The sequence below is a fragment of the Lepus europaeus genome, chromosome 5 (genome assembly GCF_033115175.1).
Source record: "Lepus europaeus isolate LE1 chromosome 5, mLepTim1.pri, whole genome shotgun sequence".
Taxonomy (NCBI): Eukaryota; Metazoa; Chordata; class Mammalia; order Lagomorpha; family Leporidae; genus Lepus; species Lepus europaeus.
The window spans coordinates 140072525-140089596 of record NC_084831.1 but is presented as its reverse complement, the minus strand read 5'-3'; the positions used below and the strand labels follow the sequence as shown (position 1 = coordinate 140089596).

The window sequence follows — 17072 nt, the reverse complement described above, 5'->3', positions numbered from 1 at the left end:
AACAAACAGCTCAAGATAGAAATGCATACGAAAGTAACACGAAGACAATGAAAACCATTCAACATATTTTTCCCCTTACCTATGAGGTGGGCAAGGAGAGTCCCAGGGATGCGGGGTGGGGAACAGGCTGTCTGCACCCCGGGGATTGGAACGGCAGCAAGAGTCCTAAAACGTACAGACCCTATAATCTCACCATCTTCTTCTGGGAATTTGTCCAAAGGAAACGATCAGACAAATGTGCAAAGAGGCATATAATCACCAGGGGGCCCTCATACCGGATCCTACGCCTCCTTCTAGAACAACTCATAGTTAACACGTGCACACACGATGGGTCGGGCACTGCACTAAGCATGTTACATGTGTGATTTGTTCATCCTTGGTGTGGCCAAGAGGGTGGCTCTGGGCCAGGTGCTGTGGTGGTGGCAGGTCAAGTCTCACCCGTCCCATATCACAGTGCCCGGGATACACTCCTTCCTCTGTCTCCCATCCAGCTTCCTGCCAATGCACACCTCGGGAGGCAGATGATGGTTCAAGTACTTGGACCCCTGCCAACCGCATGGGAGACCCAGATGAGGTTCTGGGTTCCTAGTTTCAGCCTAACCAAGCCCTGACTGTTGTGGGCATTTGGGGAGTGAACCAGTGGACAGAAGATTCTCTCTCTCTCTGTTGTTCTTTCAAATAAACAAATAAAACACATTTATACTATTGAGAAACAAAACCAAACAGAGTGGCTCTCTCACGACCCCCCCCCCCCATCTCAAGGGAGGAGACAGGGGCACAGAAGAGCTCGCCTCTCCGCACAGGTGTCTCCCAACAGTCACCTCCGAGGGCTCCTGGGCGGCACGTCTCTACGTGCTGCGGGAGAGACTCCAGCTCAGCCCCCTTCAGCCTCAGACGGGACTCAGGGCCACAGGGCTAAGCCTGAGATGGGTCCAGATATCCACATGTGGGGCAATGGCTAGCAGTGCAGACGCAACCAGCATGAGACGTCTAGGAAGACGGGCCCAGCGTGGTGGGCCAGCTGCCCCATCCCCTGCCCCGGGGTTCTCACAGGACCGGAACCCAGGCAGCTGGCAAACAAGCGAATGAACCCAAGAGCCTCTTTTTGCGAATCTGGCACCCCTTGGTTTCCCTTCTCCCAGGGGCGCACTGCCCACAAAAACAACCTTTGCCAAGAAATACCAGCAATTTAAAAATCAGAGAGTGGCTGACAGAAAGGAAAAAACCGGAAGGGGGCACGGCAGACTCTCCAGGGGTGACAGCAGGTACGGGTCCGTGTTCCTTCCATTGATAACAAGTAGAGTTGCTCTCATCACTTAAATGTGCACTTCAACAAACTCGCTTCCAAGCATGTTTGCAGCATTTCTTGAGCGAGCATCTAGGTGGGGTACACTGCGTCCTCACGTGAGGATTCAAAACACTGAGGATTCAAATGATCGCGATGAAGAGGAGTCTGAGTTCGCCTTTCACTTGTATTCTGCACTTTTTTTCTTTCTTTCTTTCTTTTTTTTTTTTTTTTTTTGCCAGGCAGAGTTAGACAGTGAGAGAGTGAGAGTGAGAGAGAGAGAGAGAGAGTTACAGACAGTGAGAGAGAGACAGAAAGAAAGGTCTTCCTTCCATTGGTTCACTCCCCTAATGGCTGCCACTGCGCCAATCCAAAGCCAGGAGCCGGGTGCTTCCTCCTGGTCTCCCATGCCGGGCCATCCTCCACTGACCTCCCGGGCCACAGCAGAGAGCTGGACTGGAAGAGGAGCAACCGGGACAGAATCTGGTGCCCCAACCGGGACTAGAACCCAGCGCCCCAATCGGGACTAGAACCCGGGGTGCCGGCACCGCAGGCGGAGGATTAGCCTAGTGAGCCATGGCGCCGGCCCTCTGCACGTTTTTAAGAGCTACACTCCAGAAGGGTTTGCCTCTCACGACGCTTCCTTAGGCCGGGCACCTAGCCTAGCACTTAAAAGCCTGCTAACATGTCAGCCATCCCATGCCGGGGTGCCTCGGGTCAACAGCGGGCTCTGCTCCGGGTCTCCAGCTCCCAGACAGTGCAGTCCCCACGAGGCAGCACTGATGGCTCAAGGCAATCAGGTTTCTTGCCAATCATGTGGGAGACCGGGAAGGAGCTCCTGGCTCCCAGTTTTGGCCTGGTCCCAGCCTGGATAACCTGGGCATTTGGGCAGTGAACCAGCAGGTGGCAGCTCTCTCACTCTGCCTTTCAAATAAACTAACGAATTAAACAAAACAAGCGATGACTAAGACAACGGTTCCTGCCCTTAAAAAAAAGAAAAACGCTTCCCTTAGAGGCAATGTGGAAGGGCTCATCGGGTGTGCAGCCTGGACACCGAAACTTAGTCCACGTGCGCAAAGGGAAACCCTCCCAGACCTGGAGTCCAGAACCCAGGGAAAAGCCTCCGTAACGCCGCTCCCTCTAAGTCCTAGGCCGTCTCACTCAGCAAAATGGAGACAACTCTTGCAAACTTTACAAAGAGCCTCCTCTGGGAAAACAGAGAGCTGTTTCGATGGCATGGCATACCTGCCCGCCGTACCTCCTCAAAGCACGAGGCCTGCTCTCCCCTCTTTCCCAAGGGCTCAGCTCCGCTCTCCAAAATGAGCTCCCCCTGCCCTGGGCCTGTGCTGCAGCAGTGAGCTAGGGGCAGGAGGAGAGCAGTCTGATAAAACTAACTTTGGGCCGGCGCCGCAGCTCACTAGGCTAATCCTCCACCTGCGGCGCCAGCACCCCGGGTTCTAGTCCCGGTCAGGGCGCCAGATTCTGTCCCGGTTGCCCCTCTTCCAGGCCAGCTCTCTGCTGTGGCCCGGGAGTGCAGTGGAGGATGGCCCAAGTGCTTGGGCCCTGCACATGCATGGGAGACCAGGAAGATGCACCTGGCTCCTGGCTTTGGATAAGCGCAGCGCTAGCTGTAGTGGCCATTTGGGGGGTAAACCAACAGAGGGAAGACCTTTCTCTCTGTCTCTCTCTCACTGTCCACTCTACCTGTCAAAAAAAAAAAAAAACCTAACTTTGATGGGGCCCAGCATTGCGGTGCGGCAAGAATGACACCAGCATTCCCTGTGAGCACCAGTTCAAGTCTTGCTCCAGCTTTCTACTAATGCATCTGGGAAAGCAACAGAAGATGGTCCAAGTGTCTGGGCCTCCGCCTCCACGTGGGAGACCAGGATGGAGTTCCGGGATCCTGGCTTTAGCCTGGCCCAGCCCTGGCCATTGTGGCCATTTGGGGAGTGAACCAGCAGATGGAAGATCTCTCTCTCTCTCTCTCCTTCCCTCCCTCCCTCTCTCCCTCCCATCCTCCTCCCTCTCTGTAACTGTGCTTTTCAAATAAATAAGCTAATTGGAGTTCCTGCACACTAGGCACTGCTGAACAGGGACACAAGGGTGCTTAGGAGGATGTCTTTCCCCTGAACCAATGCTGGCCTTCCAAGAAAGGCCAGCTGACTCCCTCCACATCTGAGCCACAGCATCTGGTAGAGGGGTTGCAGATGCAAATGAGCAGTGTGCACACCTGGCACCACCACAGCCCACCCCACACTCCTGCCTGAACCCTCCCGGGGGATCCACCCCTGCAGGAGGACACACCAGCTCTACTCCATGCTGCCCTGGAACACAGGGAGATGGAAATAAGTCAATATTAACAGAAATCACTAAACACTCCTGCCCCAGGGTCCTACGCACCTGTCCCCTAAGAGACTCCGACAGCAGAGCCACAGACAGCAGCTTGCTGTGCCCTGAACACCACTCTCCTGCCTTCTCACGCCACGGCTACCTTCATGATCCTGAAACCCCCAGGCCCCTGTGCCTGCCACATACTCCATTCAAGGAAGACAGCTGGTGGCACTGGGGGACGAAGACTGTGTCACTGGTGGGGCACAGACTGAACGGAGGGAAGCCTTCCACCTGGCTGACGCCTGAGGTCCCTCGGTCTGAGACCAGGCTGGGGCAGCTGCTCCTGCCGTGCCCACATCTGACCCCGGGGAACAGCGTCGCACTGAGTCTTCCCGAGTCTCTAAGCTTTGGCCCGGTTTTCTGAACAGCTGGGGCTTTGCTGCTACCATGCCCGGTGTCCCCTGGCACCTCCTATATGTGAGCCACTCTCCTGATGCCTGCTGAGCCCAGCCCTTCCCGTCTCTTCTCTCCTCTGTTCTCCTACCTTCCACAGTGCTAGATGCAACTGGGCCACACGGTAGGAGCCACATAAATGTATGTGGAACAAACGCAGCTTTCCCTGGCTGCCGGCACCCACCGGGGTTTTTCCTCTTTTTCAGAATTCCTAGAACGCTGCTCTACAAAGACCCACAGAAGCAGCCCAGGCCCTGGGCACTCGTTCCCTAAATGGGCTAAGGGCCAGAATGGCCCAGGAAAGGGATGGATGCGGGACCGCCAGGCCCCCGTGCCAGACCTCCCAAGTCGGAGTCCTTGGAGGGAGCCTCAGCAACACTCCCATGACCACCCCAACAGGAAGAAAGGCTGAGCAGTCAGCAGAGAGCTTCCCGGGTCTCCCAAGTGGACACCATCATTCCTCTTCGCCCAGCTCAGGCTGGGTTGCCCCAGGATGAAATCACAAGACAAACAGGAAATGCGGGAGAAACTGGAAAACCTCAGGCTGGCCTGAGGGAGGCCTGCTAGGAATAGCCACGACCCCCGCCCCCACCCCTGCTGGTGCCCCCTTCGGTCTAGCCTACACTGGAACCAAACAGAACAGCCCATCTCTCCTTTCCTCCCTTGAGAGTGTCCCCCAGCCCTGAGCCCAAGGCAGGCAGGCAGGTAGGCAAACTAGGAAGTCAGTGAGTGAGCCCATGAGAGTGAAAACAATCCAAATCCAGCCATCGCTGTTTAAAACAAAACACAAAAGAAAAACCTGGGGTGGGGGGAGGCAAAGGGGAAACGGGAACCAGTCACTCAGCCGACAAAGCCGGTTCCTGCACACACAATGACAGCCATATGGCACACACGCAATCACGTCCACTTCCAGGCTGGGAGCCCTAGCCGGAAATGGGTGCTGCTCCAGGCCCAGCCCCTAGCCCCCAGCCTGGCCTGCCCTGCCACCCGGGAGCCACTCTCATCAGGCGCACACCTACTCAGGGACCAGTCGGCCTTTCCAGGCCACCTTCAGGAAACCGGTTGGCTCCAGGATCTTGGTTGGGTTGGCGCAGGGTCCCATGTGCACGTATCCAATGTCTCCCCCGATCTGGACAATGGCCCTGGCTCCCCTGCCTGCATGCCTCTCTCTAGGACACAGCCAGGAGACCCAGGCAAGTCAAAGGCCCTCTTCCCTGGGGGAGAGAGAGTGCTGAGTGGCGGCCAAGACACCAGGCTGTCCCTTTCTGTACTGGCTTGGATCCCCCTGCCCGTCTCAGAGCTGAGGGTGACACAGAAGTTGTGCACATGAAGAGCCTCCCAGCACCCCCAGTCTCACTCAGGGCTGTCAGTCTTTCATTGCCTAAGACCAAGGGATGGACAGGTTTTCTCATTCTTTGACCTTTGGTGGGGATGGAATTTTCCAAACGTTCTGCTCCTCTTCTCTCAAATCCTGTCCTGAAACAGCTGAACGAATGCCCCTCGGCTTCCACCCACCCCAGGTACGGGGCCAGACGTCAGTGAGGGAAGCAGAGAGAGCACAGTGCCCACTGCACTCCCTCGGTGCCAGATGGATGCTCAGTGCACCTCCTGAGGCCCCTCCAGAGCTGGGCGGCGTGCACCTCCACCCGACCACCCGGGCGTCCACCAGGGTGAGGCCAGGCTTCATTACGTGCTTTGAAAACGCTATCCTTTGCACCAAGGGGCTCCTACTGCAGGAAGCCCAGGCTCTGGGTTCCTGGGTGCGGATGCCTGATGTGTTTTATGTAACAGCCCAGGTCTGCTGGCCCTGGCAGGGGGCTCAGTTAATGCTCAGGGTGAGCCTGGGAGGCGCCCGGAGAGTCCGCTCCTCCGCTTCCCGGGAGAAGCAAGGTGGGGATGCTGCTTTGCAGGACACAGCAATATGGTCAGGCAGATGGAGAGAAGTTCTACCACAGGAAGCATATAGGGCAGAAATGGAAGGGGTTGGTTTTTTTTTTTTTAAGCCTGCCGACAGCAGCAAAGCTAGGGTGACAGAAGTGGGAAAGCAAGCAGGGTGGGGGGTAATGAGGATGGGTGCTTGGAGAGAGACTGGGAGAAAGTGGGAGAAGGCGGCAAGAGCTTGGGAGGCCTCCAGGAGAGAGCAGGGGAGCAGGGACCAGAGGAGGGAGCGGCAGAGAGCCGAGAACGGATGTGTGAGGAGCAGCTGGCTGGGTCTGGTGACAATGAGACACTGGGGCCCAGGATTTTGAGGTAGTGATAGCCAGCTTCCAGGCTAAGCAGATGGAAGCCCGGGGTATTTCCAAACCGCAGAGGGGAAGTTGTTGGGCAGGCAGGGTGCTCTACAAGGGGAAATTCTGCCTGTCATGTTGAATTTAAGATGGAGGTAAAAACCCAGAAGCATCCAGGAGTCACTGCCCAACGAGACAGCTCCAGGCCCAGGGGACAGGATGGCGCTACGCGCAGCTGGAGACAGACGCAGGGCCCCGCTCACCCTGGCCTCTCCCTCCTTTGGGAAGGGTCTGGAGGCAGATGGCTCTTCCCTCCCTCATTGTGGCTGTCTCTCCAGCCTCCATGAGGGGCTGGGGAAGGCCATCCTGGAGTGGACCAAGACTCTCTCACTTTGTCCCGGGGACAGCGAAGCTGCGGGGAACCGTGTCTCTCCCTACCCCACGCCCCCTCATATTTAGGAGGAAAAAAAAAAAAACTGGTCATCTCTTCTCTCTGGGGCCCCCTGGCTCACACAAATGCCACCTCCTAGTCCCCAGCCACAGTGCTGATTCAGGTCATTTACTCAGATCCATGTTAATGAGGTTGGTTTTTTCTGTCACCTAATTAGTTCTCTCCGAACTCTGTCGGAGCCAGTTGGGAGAGGGACAGGAGTCAGACTGGGATGTCACAGCAGCAGGGCATACCCCCATCTCTAAGCGGAACTCTCAATTCCCCAGACCCAGGATTCTTTCTCCAGCTACGGGGGCCTCTGAAAGCAGAAAGTGGGTGCTCAAGGGCAGAATCTCGCACAGAACCTTGAAGCTGGAAGGGGGCCCAAAGAGTGGACAGGCCCCTACTCACATCTCTCCTTTACAGGCAAAGGCCCGGGCTCTCCCTCAATTACCACCACCTGCCTGCTGGTGGGTGTCCCAGAAGCTGGAGGAGGAAGCAGATGGCCCGGGGCGAGGTCCATCTGGCCCCGTTCGCTAGAAGGTCACCGTGTCACTGGGGTGCCTGCGACACCAGGGGTCGCGACGCTTCTGCCAGCAGCGTGCGCCCACTTCCTGTGTCCCCCGGCTGCCTGAAGTCAAAGGCCCCAAAGCCAAGAGATAGGATAGATGGCCAGGGGCTTTTCTGTCCCCAGCGCCAAGCGAAGCGTCCCTGGAGGTCAGTCAGCGACCAGCAGCTCCGCTCCTGCCTCCGAAGCAAGCAACCACCGGTGCCCGGCGCACGCGTGATCGGGCAAGCACGTAGAGGGACCCGCCAGTGCCTCCCACGCCGCCGCGGCGCCCCAGCACCGCGCCAGGCTTGGCCTGCGCCCGCCTGGCCGCAGCAGCGTGGAGGGACGCGCGTCGAAAGAGGGCGCCGCGGCCACAGCCACCCTTCTAGGCCCGCGGGCACTGGGCCCGGGAAGCCTGCCATCCACCAACTAGAGACTCGGATCCCCGCCCCACGGACGGCAACTAAGAAGCCTCCCCGGTCCGCGGCCCCACCCCCCGGCCCGCAGAGGTCCTCCGCCGCGCCCACCCTCCTTGGCCAAGCCTGACTAGACTTGGCCCACGTCCCCCTGAGCCTCGGCGACTGGGAGCGCTCTAGTCCCAGAGCAACACCGCCCTCACACCCCGGGAGCCCCAAGAGCAGTAAACGTGTCCCCTGGCGCGGGATTCATCCCCCGCCTGAAACTGTGCCCGGCCGAGCTATGGCGAATCCAGGACGCCGGGTTTGCAGCGCCCCGTGAGCGAACCGCGTGTCACGGACCGCAGGCGCGCCAAGCCCCCCGCCCCGGACAGCATGGCCCGGCCCGGCTCGCGGAGCCCTGGGCCAGCGCCAGAGGGGCCACCGCGCGCCGACTCCCGCAGCCCCCCGGCTCCGCTCACCCTCTATGGAGATGACGTGCTCCCGGATCTGGTTCTGCAGCGCCAAGTCCTCAATGCGCTCGATCAGGTCGTAGATGGCGTAGATATTGGGATGCACGGACTCGAAACGCTGGATCTCGGCCCGGATGGCCGCCGAGTTGGAGAGCGCGAACTGCTGGGAGGCCCCGCCGGCCAGCTGCTGCGAGGGGCCGCCGCCGCCCCCGGCCCCCGGCCCCGCGCCGCCGAACTGCCCGCCGCCCCCCGCGCCGCCGCCGCCGCCGCTGCCGGCCCCCGGAGCCGCCAGGCTCTGCTGCTGCTGCGGGCTCTGTCCCCCGCCCGCCTGGAAGTTCATGGCTCCGGAGCCGCGGGGCCCGAAGCGGGCCCGGCTCGGGCCCGGGGCGGCGCGGCGGCGGCGGCGGCGAGCGGGCGCGCGGGGCTGGCGGGGCCGGGACTACGGAGCCGGCGGCGCGGAGCTAATGCATGGGGCCGAGGGCCGGGGGCGCCGAGGCCGGGAGGCACCGCCGCGCACGCTGTAGCCGCCGCCGCCGGGCGCTTCCCGGCGCCGCGATCCCGCAGCCTCGGAGCAGCCTCCAGCGGCAACAACAACGGACCGGGAGCGCGCGGCCCGGGCCCTGCCCCCCACGTCATGCGCACGCACCGCCGCCCCCGCCGGCTCCGGCACACGCAGCCCGAGCCCCCTCCCCGCCGCCCCCGCCCCTCCTGCGCGCCGGCCCCGGCGCCCCCGCCCCTCGCTAGCTCGCCGGCTCTGCAGCCTCCACCCCCGAGCCGCGCGCTCCAGCCCCGGCTCCCGGCCCCTCCCGCCCAGCCTCGGCCCTTCCGCCTCCGCAGCAGCTCCCACCCACGCTGCCGCGAGGGCCGGCGGCTGGAGGGGACAGCTGCCCCGGCCTCTCCCAGGGCTGCCTGTCTCTTTGGTCTCCTTGCACTGGCCTGGGCGGGTGTCACATCTCTGGGCAATGCCCGAACGGCGTCCTGCGCCCTGAGGGTGCTGATAAACTCGGCTGATTGGCGGACGAGCCCGCCCGGGCCCTGCTGTGCGCCAGGGCCACAGCGTCCTGCCTTCTGTGCGGCACGGGATCGCGGGGCCGCAGGCCCAGAGGTCAGCCCTACAACCCACCCGCCGCCCGGGTTCTCGCCCTGGCTCCCCGCCCGGGCTCTCCACTGCTGGCTGCGACTCCGAGGCTGGGAAGGGTTCCCGGCTTCTATTTCCAGTTCTTCCTGAGAGCCGCTTCGGCGGGCCCTGGAAGTGACACTTGGAGCTATAAGGTCCCCACGCGTCTTGTGAGCTGCCTGTCCGAAAAGACCCTTCCTGCCAGTCTGGGAAGGTTCGCTGAGTGTCGCCAGACCCGGTTGGTAGGCTGGGAAAGAAGCAGGACGAAGCAAATATCATGCCTTCTTCCTCTACGCACCCGGTTCAAGAACCCACACGGTTCTCGTCCTTGTCCGTCCTGCTGTCGTTCCACCCTTTCTAGGGTCGGGGGCCCCATTCCCAATACCAAAGTGGCCTGCAGTTCTACTAACGCCCTGCTCCCCGTAACATTCCCTAAAATCCCCGAGAAGTGGCAGGTACAGGGCAGTGACCCCAGCGATGAACCTGCCAGGTATCTAATGGTACGGTCACCTTCTTAAACGCACTTCACTATCCAGGGGCAAGCTTGCCCGCCATGTGACTACCTACTCGGCTCTGCCGCATACCAACCCAGCCACCATTCCTAAGTTTTCCTTAACCTTCCAAAGACAAGGTGCAAGCCAGTAAACACCTTGGACTTGCTAAGCTCCTGAGGGTGCAAGTTCCTATCTACGTGGATGACCTTAGAGATGTCCTGTGCCCTCTTGGGGCCTGGTCTATGCACTACAGTGGTTAAACAGAAAACCTGAGCTCTATGATTTGAAAAAGGGCAATAACATCTCTCTCTCTCTCTCTTTTTTTAATTTGACAGGCAGAGTTAGAGAGAGAGAAATGTCTTCCTTCCGTTGGTTCACCCCCCAAATGGCCACTACAGCGCGCCGATCCGAAGCCAGGAGCCAGGTGCTTCTCCTGGTCTCCCATGCAGGTGCAGGGCCCAAGCACTTGGGCCATCCTCCACTGCCCTCCCGGGCCACAGCAGAGAGCTGGCCTGCAAGAGGAGCAACCAGGACAGAATCCGGCGCCCTGACCGGGACTAGAACCCGGCGCCCATATAGGGTGCCGGCACCCCAGGGGGATGATTAGCCTAGTGAGCCACGGCGCCAGCCCCAATAACATCTCTTTTAGACACTTCCTTAGAATTGACAGCAAGAGGCTGCACAGGTATGTTGTCCAAAAGAGATGTTGAAGATGAAGCGCTCCTCCAACATGTTGTCCCAGCAATCAGCATACACCCATTTTAGTGCCGATGTCCCAGCTACACGTCTGTCCCTTCTGTTAGAATATGAGCCAGGTGACGGCAGTGGAGGGAGGGTCTGATTCACCACTGTATTCTCCACTGTTTTTTTTTTTTTAACATTTTTATTTTATTTATTTGGAAGAGTTACAGAGAGGAGAGAAAAAGAGATCATCCATCTGCTGGTTCACTCCCCAAATGGCTGCAATGGCCAAGGCTGGGCCAGGGTGAAACCAGGAGCCAGGAGCTTCACCTGGGTCTCACATGTGGGTGCAGGGGCCCAAGCACTTGGGCTAGGCTCTGCTGCTTTCCTAGGTGAATTAGCAGGGGGCTGGATCAGAAATGCAGCAGCCAGATCTGGAACCAGCACCCATATGGGATGTCAGTATTGCAGGTGGAGGCTTAACCTACCATGCCTCAACGCCAGCCCTCCCCCACATTGTATCTTGCACGGTGCTTGGAACACAGTACATGGACTCCTGGCTCCAGGTTTTAGCCTGGCCCAGCCCTGGCCATTGCAGCCATTTGGGGAGTGAACCAGCGGATGGAAGATCTTTGTCTCTCTCTCCTTCTGTCTCTGAATCTATGCCTTTTCAAATCAATAAATAAATCTTTTGGCCGGCGCCGTGGCTCAACAGGCTAATCCTCCGCCTTGCGGCGCCAGCACACCGGGTTCTAGTCCCGGTTGGGGCACCGATCCTGTCCCGGTTGCCCCTCTTCCAGGCCAGCTCTCTGCTGTGGCCAGGGAGTGCAGTGGAGGATGGCCCAAGTGCTTGGGCCCTGCACCCCATGGGAGACCAGGAGAAGCCCCTGGCTCCTGCCATCGGATCAGCGCGGTGCGCCGGCCGCAGCGCGCTACCGCGGCGGCCATTGGAGGGTGAACCAACGGCAAAAAGGAAGACCTTTCTCTCTGTCTCTCTCTCACTGTCCACTCTGCCTGTCAAAAATAAAAAAAAAATAAATAAATAAAATAAAATAAAAGCCACCTTGCAGTGCGCAGAACAGCATTTAAAAAAAAATAAATAAATCTTTTTTAAAAAAATGTTTTTAAAGATGTATTGATTGATTTCAAAATCAGAGTTACATAGAAAGAGAGGCAGAGAGAAAGAGGTCTTCCATCTGCTGGTTCACTCACCAATTGGCCACAGCAGCTGGAGCTGCAGCGATCCAAAGCCAGGAGCCAGAAGCTATTTCTGGGTCTCCCACATGGGTGCAGGGGCCCAAGGACTTGGGCCATCTTATACTGCTTTCCCAGGAACATTAGCAGGGAACTGGATTGGAAGTAGAGCAGCTGGGATTAGAACCAGTGCCTATATGGGATGTTGACACTGCAGGCAGAGGCTTAACCTTCTACACCATAGCGTCAGCCCCTAAAAAATAGTTTAAAAAAAAAACAAAAACAAATCTTGGGCCGGTGCTGTGGCGCAGTGCGTTAACACCCTGGCCTGAAGCGCCAGCATCCCATATGGGCGCCGGTTCTAGTCCCGGCTGCTCCTCTTCTGATCCAGCTCTCTTCTATGGCCTGGAAAAACAGTAGAAGATGGCCCAAGTCCTTGGGCCCCTGCACCTACGTGGGAGACCTGGAAGAAGCTCCTGGCTCCTGGCTTTGGATCAGTGCAGCTCTGGCCATTGCGGCCATCTGGGGAATGAAACAGCGGATGGAAGATCTTTCTCTCTGTCTCTACCTCTCTCTGTAACTCTGTATTTCAAATAAATAAAATATTTAAAAATAAATAAAATAAAAAAACAAATATTTTTTTAAAATAAATTTTTGAAAGATTATTTGAAAGGCAGAGTTACAGAGAGGCAGAGAGAGAGAGTCTTCTGTCCACTGGTTCACTCCCCAGTTGGCCACAATGGCCGGAGCTGGGCTGACCCGAAGCCAGGAACCAGCAGCTTCTTCCAGGTCTCCCACGTGGGTGCAGGGGCCCGAGGACTCAAGCCATCTCCTCTGCTTTTCCAAGCCATAACTGAGAGCTGGATCAGAAGTGGGGCAGCTGGGACTCGAACTAGCTCTAGATTCGGCACTGCAGACGGCAGCTTTACCAGCTTCACCACAGTGCTGACCCCTAAAAATAAATCTTTTTTAAAAAAGATTTATTGATTGACTTGAAAAGGTAGAGATAGGAGCCAGCACTATAGCATAGTGGGTTAAGCCGCCGCCTGCAGTGCTGACATCCCATATGGACACCGGTTCAAGACCCGGCTGCCCCACTTCCGAGACAGCTCTCTGCCATCGCCTGGGAAAGCAGTAGAAGATGGCCCAAGTCCTTGAGCCTCTGCACCCATGTGGGAGACCCAGAACTAGCTCCTGGCTTCTGTCTTCAGGTTGGCACAGCTCTGGCTATTGCCACCAACTGGGGAGTGAATCAGCGAATGGAAGACCTTCCTCTCTCTCCCTCTCTCTCACTGCCTCTCCTTCTCTCTGTGTAACTCTGACTTTCAAATAAATAAATCTTTAAAAAAAAAAAAAGGCAGAGATACAGAGAGGGAAGGAGAGAGAGAAAAAAGGGGGGAGAGACAAAGAGAGCATGAGTGAACTTCCATCCACTCCAAAACCAGGTGCCAGAAGCTTCTTCCAGGTCTTCCACATGACTGCAGGAGCCCAAGCACTTAGGCCATCCTCCTCTCCTTTTCCCAGGAACATTAGCAGGGAGCTGGATTGAAGTGGAGCAGCTCGAACTCAAACCACTGCACATATGGGATGCGGTGCTGCAGGCAGAGGTTTAACCTGCTACACCACAGCACTGGCCCCCAGGTAGATTATTTTCAATCAAGGGTGGCCTGTAAAATCCAGGAGATGAGGTTTCTGTGGCTACAGGATCCCAGAGGAAGGAGAGGAAATCCACGGAGATTAGCTAGACCAGGCCAGGCTGGGACTCAACATCCTTTAAGTTATAACACTGTAATGACTCAATTTATGTGCCAAGTTTAACACTAGATGAGCAAATATCTACTAAATGGCAAATATTTTACATAGTTTTTACATACATTTAATAAACCATTTAACTTATTCCTCACAATTGAGGTAGGAGGAATGTTTTAGAAAAGAAACTTCTTGGCCGGCGCCGTGGCTTAACAGGCTAATCCTCCACCTTGTGGCGCTAGCACACCGGGTTCTAGTCCCGGTTGGGGCGCCGGATTCTATCCCAGTTGCTCCTCTTCCAGGCCAGCTCTCTGTTATGGCCCAGGAAAGGCAGTGGAGGATGGCTCAAGTCCTTGGGCCCTGCACCCGCATGGGAGACCAGGAGAAGCTCCTGGCTTCGGATCAGCGAGATGCGCCGGCCGCAGCAGCCATTGGAGGGTGAACCAACGGCAAAAAGGAAGACCTTTCTCTCTCTCTCTCTCTCTCTCTCTCTCTCTCTCTCTCACTATCCACTCTGTCAAAACAAACAAAGAAAAGAAACTTCTTTTTTTTAATTAATTTATTTATTTGAAAGAGTTACACAGAGAGAGGAGAGGCAGAGAGAGAGAGAGAGAGGTCTTCCATCTGCTGTTTCACTCCCACTTCCCAATTGACCGCAATGACTGGAGCTGTAGCGATCCGAAGCCAGGAGCCAGGAGCTTCTTCCGGGTCTCCCATGTAGGTGCAGGGGCCCAAGGACTTGGGCCATCTTCTACTGCTTTCCCAGGCCATAGCAGAGAGCCGGATCGGAAGTGGAGCAGCCGGGTCTTGAACCGGCGCCCATATGGGATGCCGGCGTTCAGGCCAGGGCGTTAACCTGCTGTGCCACAGCGCAGGCCCCAAAACTTATTTTCAAAGAGATTTAATAACCCACCCAAGGCCACACTGCCAAGCACACGACAGGGGATCAGGCTGCAGCCTATGCCGGGACAAGGTGGAGAAGGGGGCCAGGGGAAGGCGGAAGCTTGGGGAAGTTATCTTTAGCCAGCCTGGTGAGCAGCCCACGGGTACTGGGCTTTGGGTCCAAGTGGCCTTCTGCCATCCATTCTGACATAAGGGCAGGCGGGGATAGGGGCCACCTGAGTTCCCCAGGGCTCTCATCACTGCATCAACACGGGCGCTCTGACGTGCACCTGCTGACGTTGGTGTCTGGAACCACAGATGCCCTGGCTGCTGGCAGCGGAGGAGGCGGCCCCTGCTACCGCCCAAACCTCACAGCCGCCCCCGCCAGCCCCTCAGTGGTCAGGGAACAGCCCGCACAGCAGCGCACGTCGGTCCGCAGGGAAGAGGGCGGGGACTGCGCGGCGCGGGACTACAAATCCCACAATGCTCCGGACCGCGACGGCGGGGAAGGGGTGCTTCAGGTGTCTGCGACCTCGGCGCCTCCCGCCCGGAAGTGCCCGAGGGGCCGAGATGGAGCTGGCGGAGCCAGGCGGTGAGTCCCCGCGCCGTGACCGCGCCCACCCCGCCGCCCCAGGACCCAGCCGGGCCCCGCTCGCCCCGCCCCGGGATCGCCCGTGCCCTCCTGCGGCTCTGGGGTGGGGGTGGGGGCGGGAAGATGGGAGGGGTGATGGACGAGAGTGAGAGAGAGAGAGTGGCGGGGGTGAAGTCCCAGATTCCGGATCTGGGGTCTGGCAGCTGGCTGGGTTTGGAGAGGTTTCTCGAGCAGACGCGCAGTCGGGCCCCCACGGGGGTTGGGGGTTGAGTGGACCAGGCGGGGGCCGAGTTGGGTGGGTGGCAGCTCTTAGAGGCTCCAGATTGCCCAAGGGCGGAGTTTGACGTTTGGTGTGGGGGAAGCTTTGGGAAGCAGTCCCGTGCCGCGCGCGGGTGCGGTTTGGGTATGGTAAGGGGCGAGGTGAATGGAGCTGTAGAGGATTTTCCCCCTTGGAGAAACTGTATGAACATAAGAGTGGATGAGCGACGGGTGAAGTAGATGGAGGAGTAGGTACACTTTGGGATGCAGAATAGAAAACTTTGGAGGGGCTTGAATTCAGGGGGTGCTCAGAAGGTGAATTGAGGAGTTGGTTAAGAACAGGGAGTTGTGATTGGATATTGTGATGGGAAAGGGCAGGAGGAGGCAAGTGTGGGGCTACTGGGAGAGCAGTCTGTGTTTTGTAGGAAAGCAGAGGGACTGGAAGAGTTGGGGGGGGGGGTCAGGAGGCAGAGAGCCAGCCCTTCATGAGATCTTTGTGCCTTTGCAGCTCGGTAGCCTGGCGGGCAGGGCAGGTGCCATGGCCCTGATTGAAGGGGTGGGTGATGAGGTGACTGTCCTTTTCGCGGTGCTTGCCTGCCTTCTGGTGCTGGCCCTCGCTTGGGTCTCCACACATACCACCGAGGGCGCCGACCCCCTGCCCCAGCCGTCAGGGGTCGCAACAGCAGCACAGCCCGGTGAAGTTATGGGAGCCACCGCCACCGACAGCGTCCGAGGGGAGTCCCCAGGGGCGGAGACCCCCAGCCTGAGACACAGAGGTCAAGCTGCACAGCCAGATGGTACGGGGGTCACAGCAACACCGCCACCCCCGGACTCCCCACAGGAGCCCCTAGTGCTGCGGCTGAAATTCCTCAATGACTCAGAGCAGGTGGCCAGGGCCTGGCCTCACGACACCATTGGCTCCTTGAAAAGGTAAGCAAAGAGATGAGCAGGAGAAACGCCACCGAGTGGGGGTGGGAGTGATGGTTTTACCTCCTTGAGGGCCCTCAGCTCTCCATATCACACCCGTCTGCAGGCTGCCCCCTCGGGTGGTGTGTGGGGGTGGGGGGCAGCACTGTTTTGGGTGAGGGACTAGGATTGCCTGAGGCCTGCTCTCTTACCCAGGTCCCTCTCTCCTCAGGACCCAGTTTCCCGGCCAGGAGCAGCAGGTGCGGCTCATCTACCAAGGACAGCTGCTAGGAGACGACACACAGACCCTGGGCAGCCTTCACCTCCCTCCCAACTGCGTTCTCCACTGCCACGTGTCCACGAGGGTCGGGCCCCCGCATCCGCCCTGCCCGCCGGGGTCAGAGCCAGGCCCCTCCGGGCTGGAAATCGGCAGCCTGCTGCTGCCTCTGCTGCTGCTGCTGCTGCTCCTGCTCTGGTACTGCCAGATCCAGTACCGGCCCTTCTTCCCCCTGACCGCCACTCTGGGCCTGGCCGGCTTCACCCTGCTCCTCAGCCTCCTGGCCTTCGCCATGTACCGCCCGTAGTGCCTCCACGGGCTCTCGGCAGCGTCGCCGGCCCCTCCGGACCTCGCTCCCCACGGCACAGCGGGAGCTGCTGTCTGCCCAGGCCCGCCTCTCCGGCCTGCCTCTTCCCGCTCCCCTGGAGCCCAGCCTTGCGCCGCAGAGGACTCCGGGAGCTGGCGGAGCCCCCTGCCTGTGACCGCCACGGCTCGGGGCCACCTCCTAGGGCTGCAGGCCCCCAGCCCTCACTGACAGTTGGCTCCTCGGGGTCAGGTACCTGCTGTCGATGCCTTGGCCCTGGGCAAAGCCAGGCCACCCCCCTGGGCCCGTCTTAGTGTTCTGCCTGTGGACCGGGCCATGTGTAGACCCTAACAGCTCCTCGGGCTGGTCTAGGGACGCAGAGACTGCGGTAGGCTGGTGCAGGGGATGGGAGAGGGGCAGAGTTCCATGAAATATGTGCAGATTAAAATAACTGTGAAGTTTTCACTCTTGGC

The 17072-nt window shown here is 58.6% G+C and overlaps 2 protein-coding genes across 8 annotated transcripts in view; one reads left to right on the top strand and one right to left on the bottom strand.

The window, feature by feature from the left end:
* The window catches only part of AGAP3 (ArfGAP with GTPase domain, ankyrin repeat and PH domain 3), a 51436-nt gene extending 42911 nt beyond the window's left edge, over window positions 1-8525 (bottom strand). For all 5 annotated transcript variants that reach the window (XM_062192864.1, XM_062192865.1, XM_062192860.1 and 2 more), the window contains exon 1: window positions 8155-8525. In XM_062192864.1, the coding sequence (XP_062048848.1) occupies window positions 8155-8485 (331 nt within the window). In that variant the 5' untranslated portion in view covers window positions 8486-8525. The remainder of the gene's footprint in view (window positions 1-8154) is intronic.
* A 6251-nt stretch (window positions 8526-14776) lies between these two features.
* TMUB1 (transmembrane and ubiquitin like domain containing 1) lies at window positions 14777-17051 on the top strand. Of its 3 annotated transcripts, none has more exons than XM_062193804.1 (3): window positions 14777-14854; window positions 15621-16042; window positions 16251-17051. In XM_062193804.1, exons 2-3 carry the CDS (start codon window positions 15651-15653, stop codon window positions 16600-16602), a joined length of 744 nt encoding a protein of 247 aa, XP_062049788.1. In that variant the 5' UTR covers window positions 14777-14854; window positions 15621-15650; the 3' UTR covers window positions 16603-17051. The 3 variants fall into 3 exon arrangements, with proteins under 3 accessions (XP_062049788.1, XP_062049789.1, XP_062049787.1); XM_062193805.1 differs by lacking the exon at window positions 14777-14854 and adding an exon at window positions 15020-15364; XM_062193803.1 differs by lacking the exon at window positions 14777-14854 and having other exon boundaries at window positions 15021-16042.
* The last annotated feature ends 21 nt before the right edge of the window (window positions 17052-17072 follow it).

Coding starts and splice junctions, on each gene's coding strand:
- TMUB1 (XM_062193803.1), top strand. CDS start 15,477: ATGGGAAAGGGCAGGAGGAGGCAAGTGTGGGGCTACTGGGAGAGCAGT. Junction 16,043..16,250: donor ACCATTGGCTCCTTGAAAAG/GTAAGCAAAGAG, acceptor CTCTCTCCTCAG/GACCCAGTTTCCCGGCCAGG.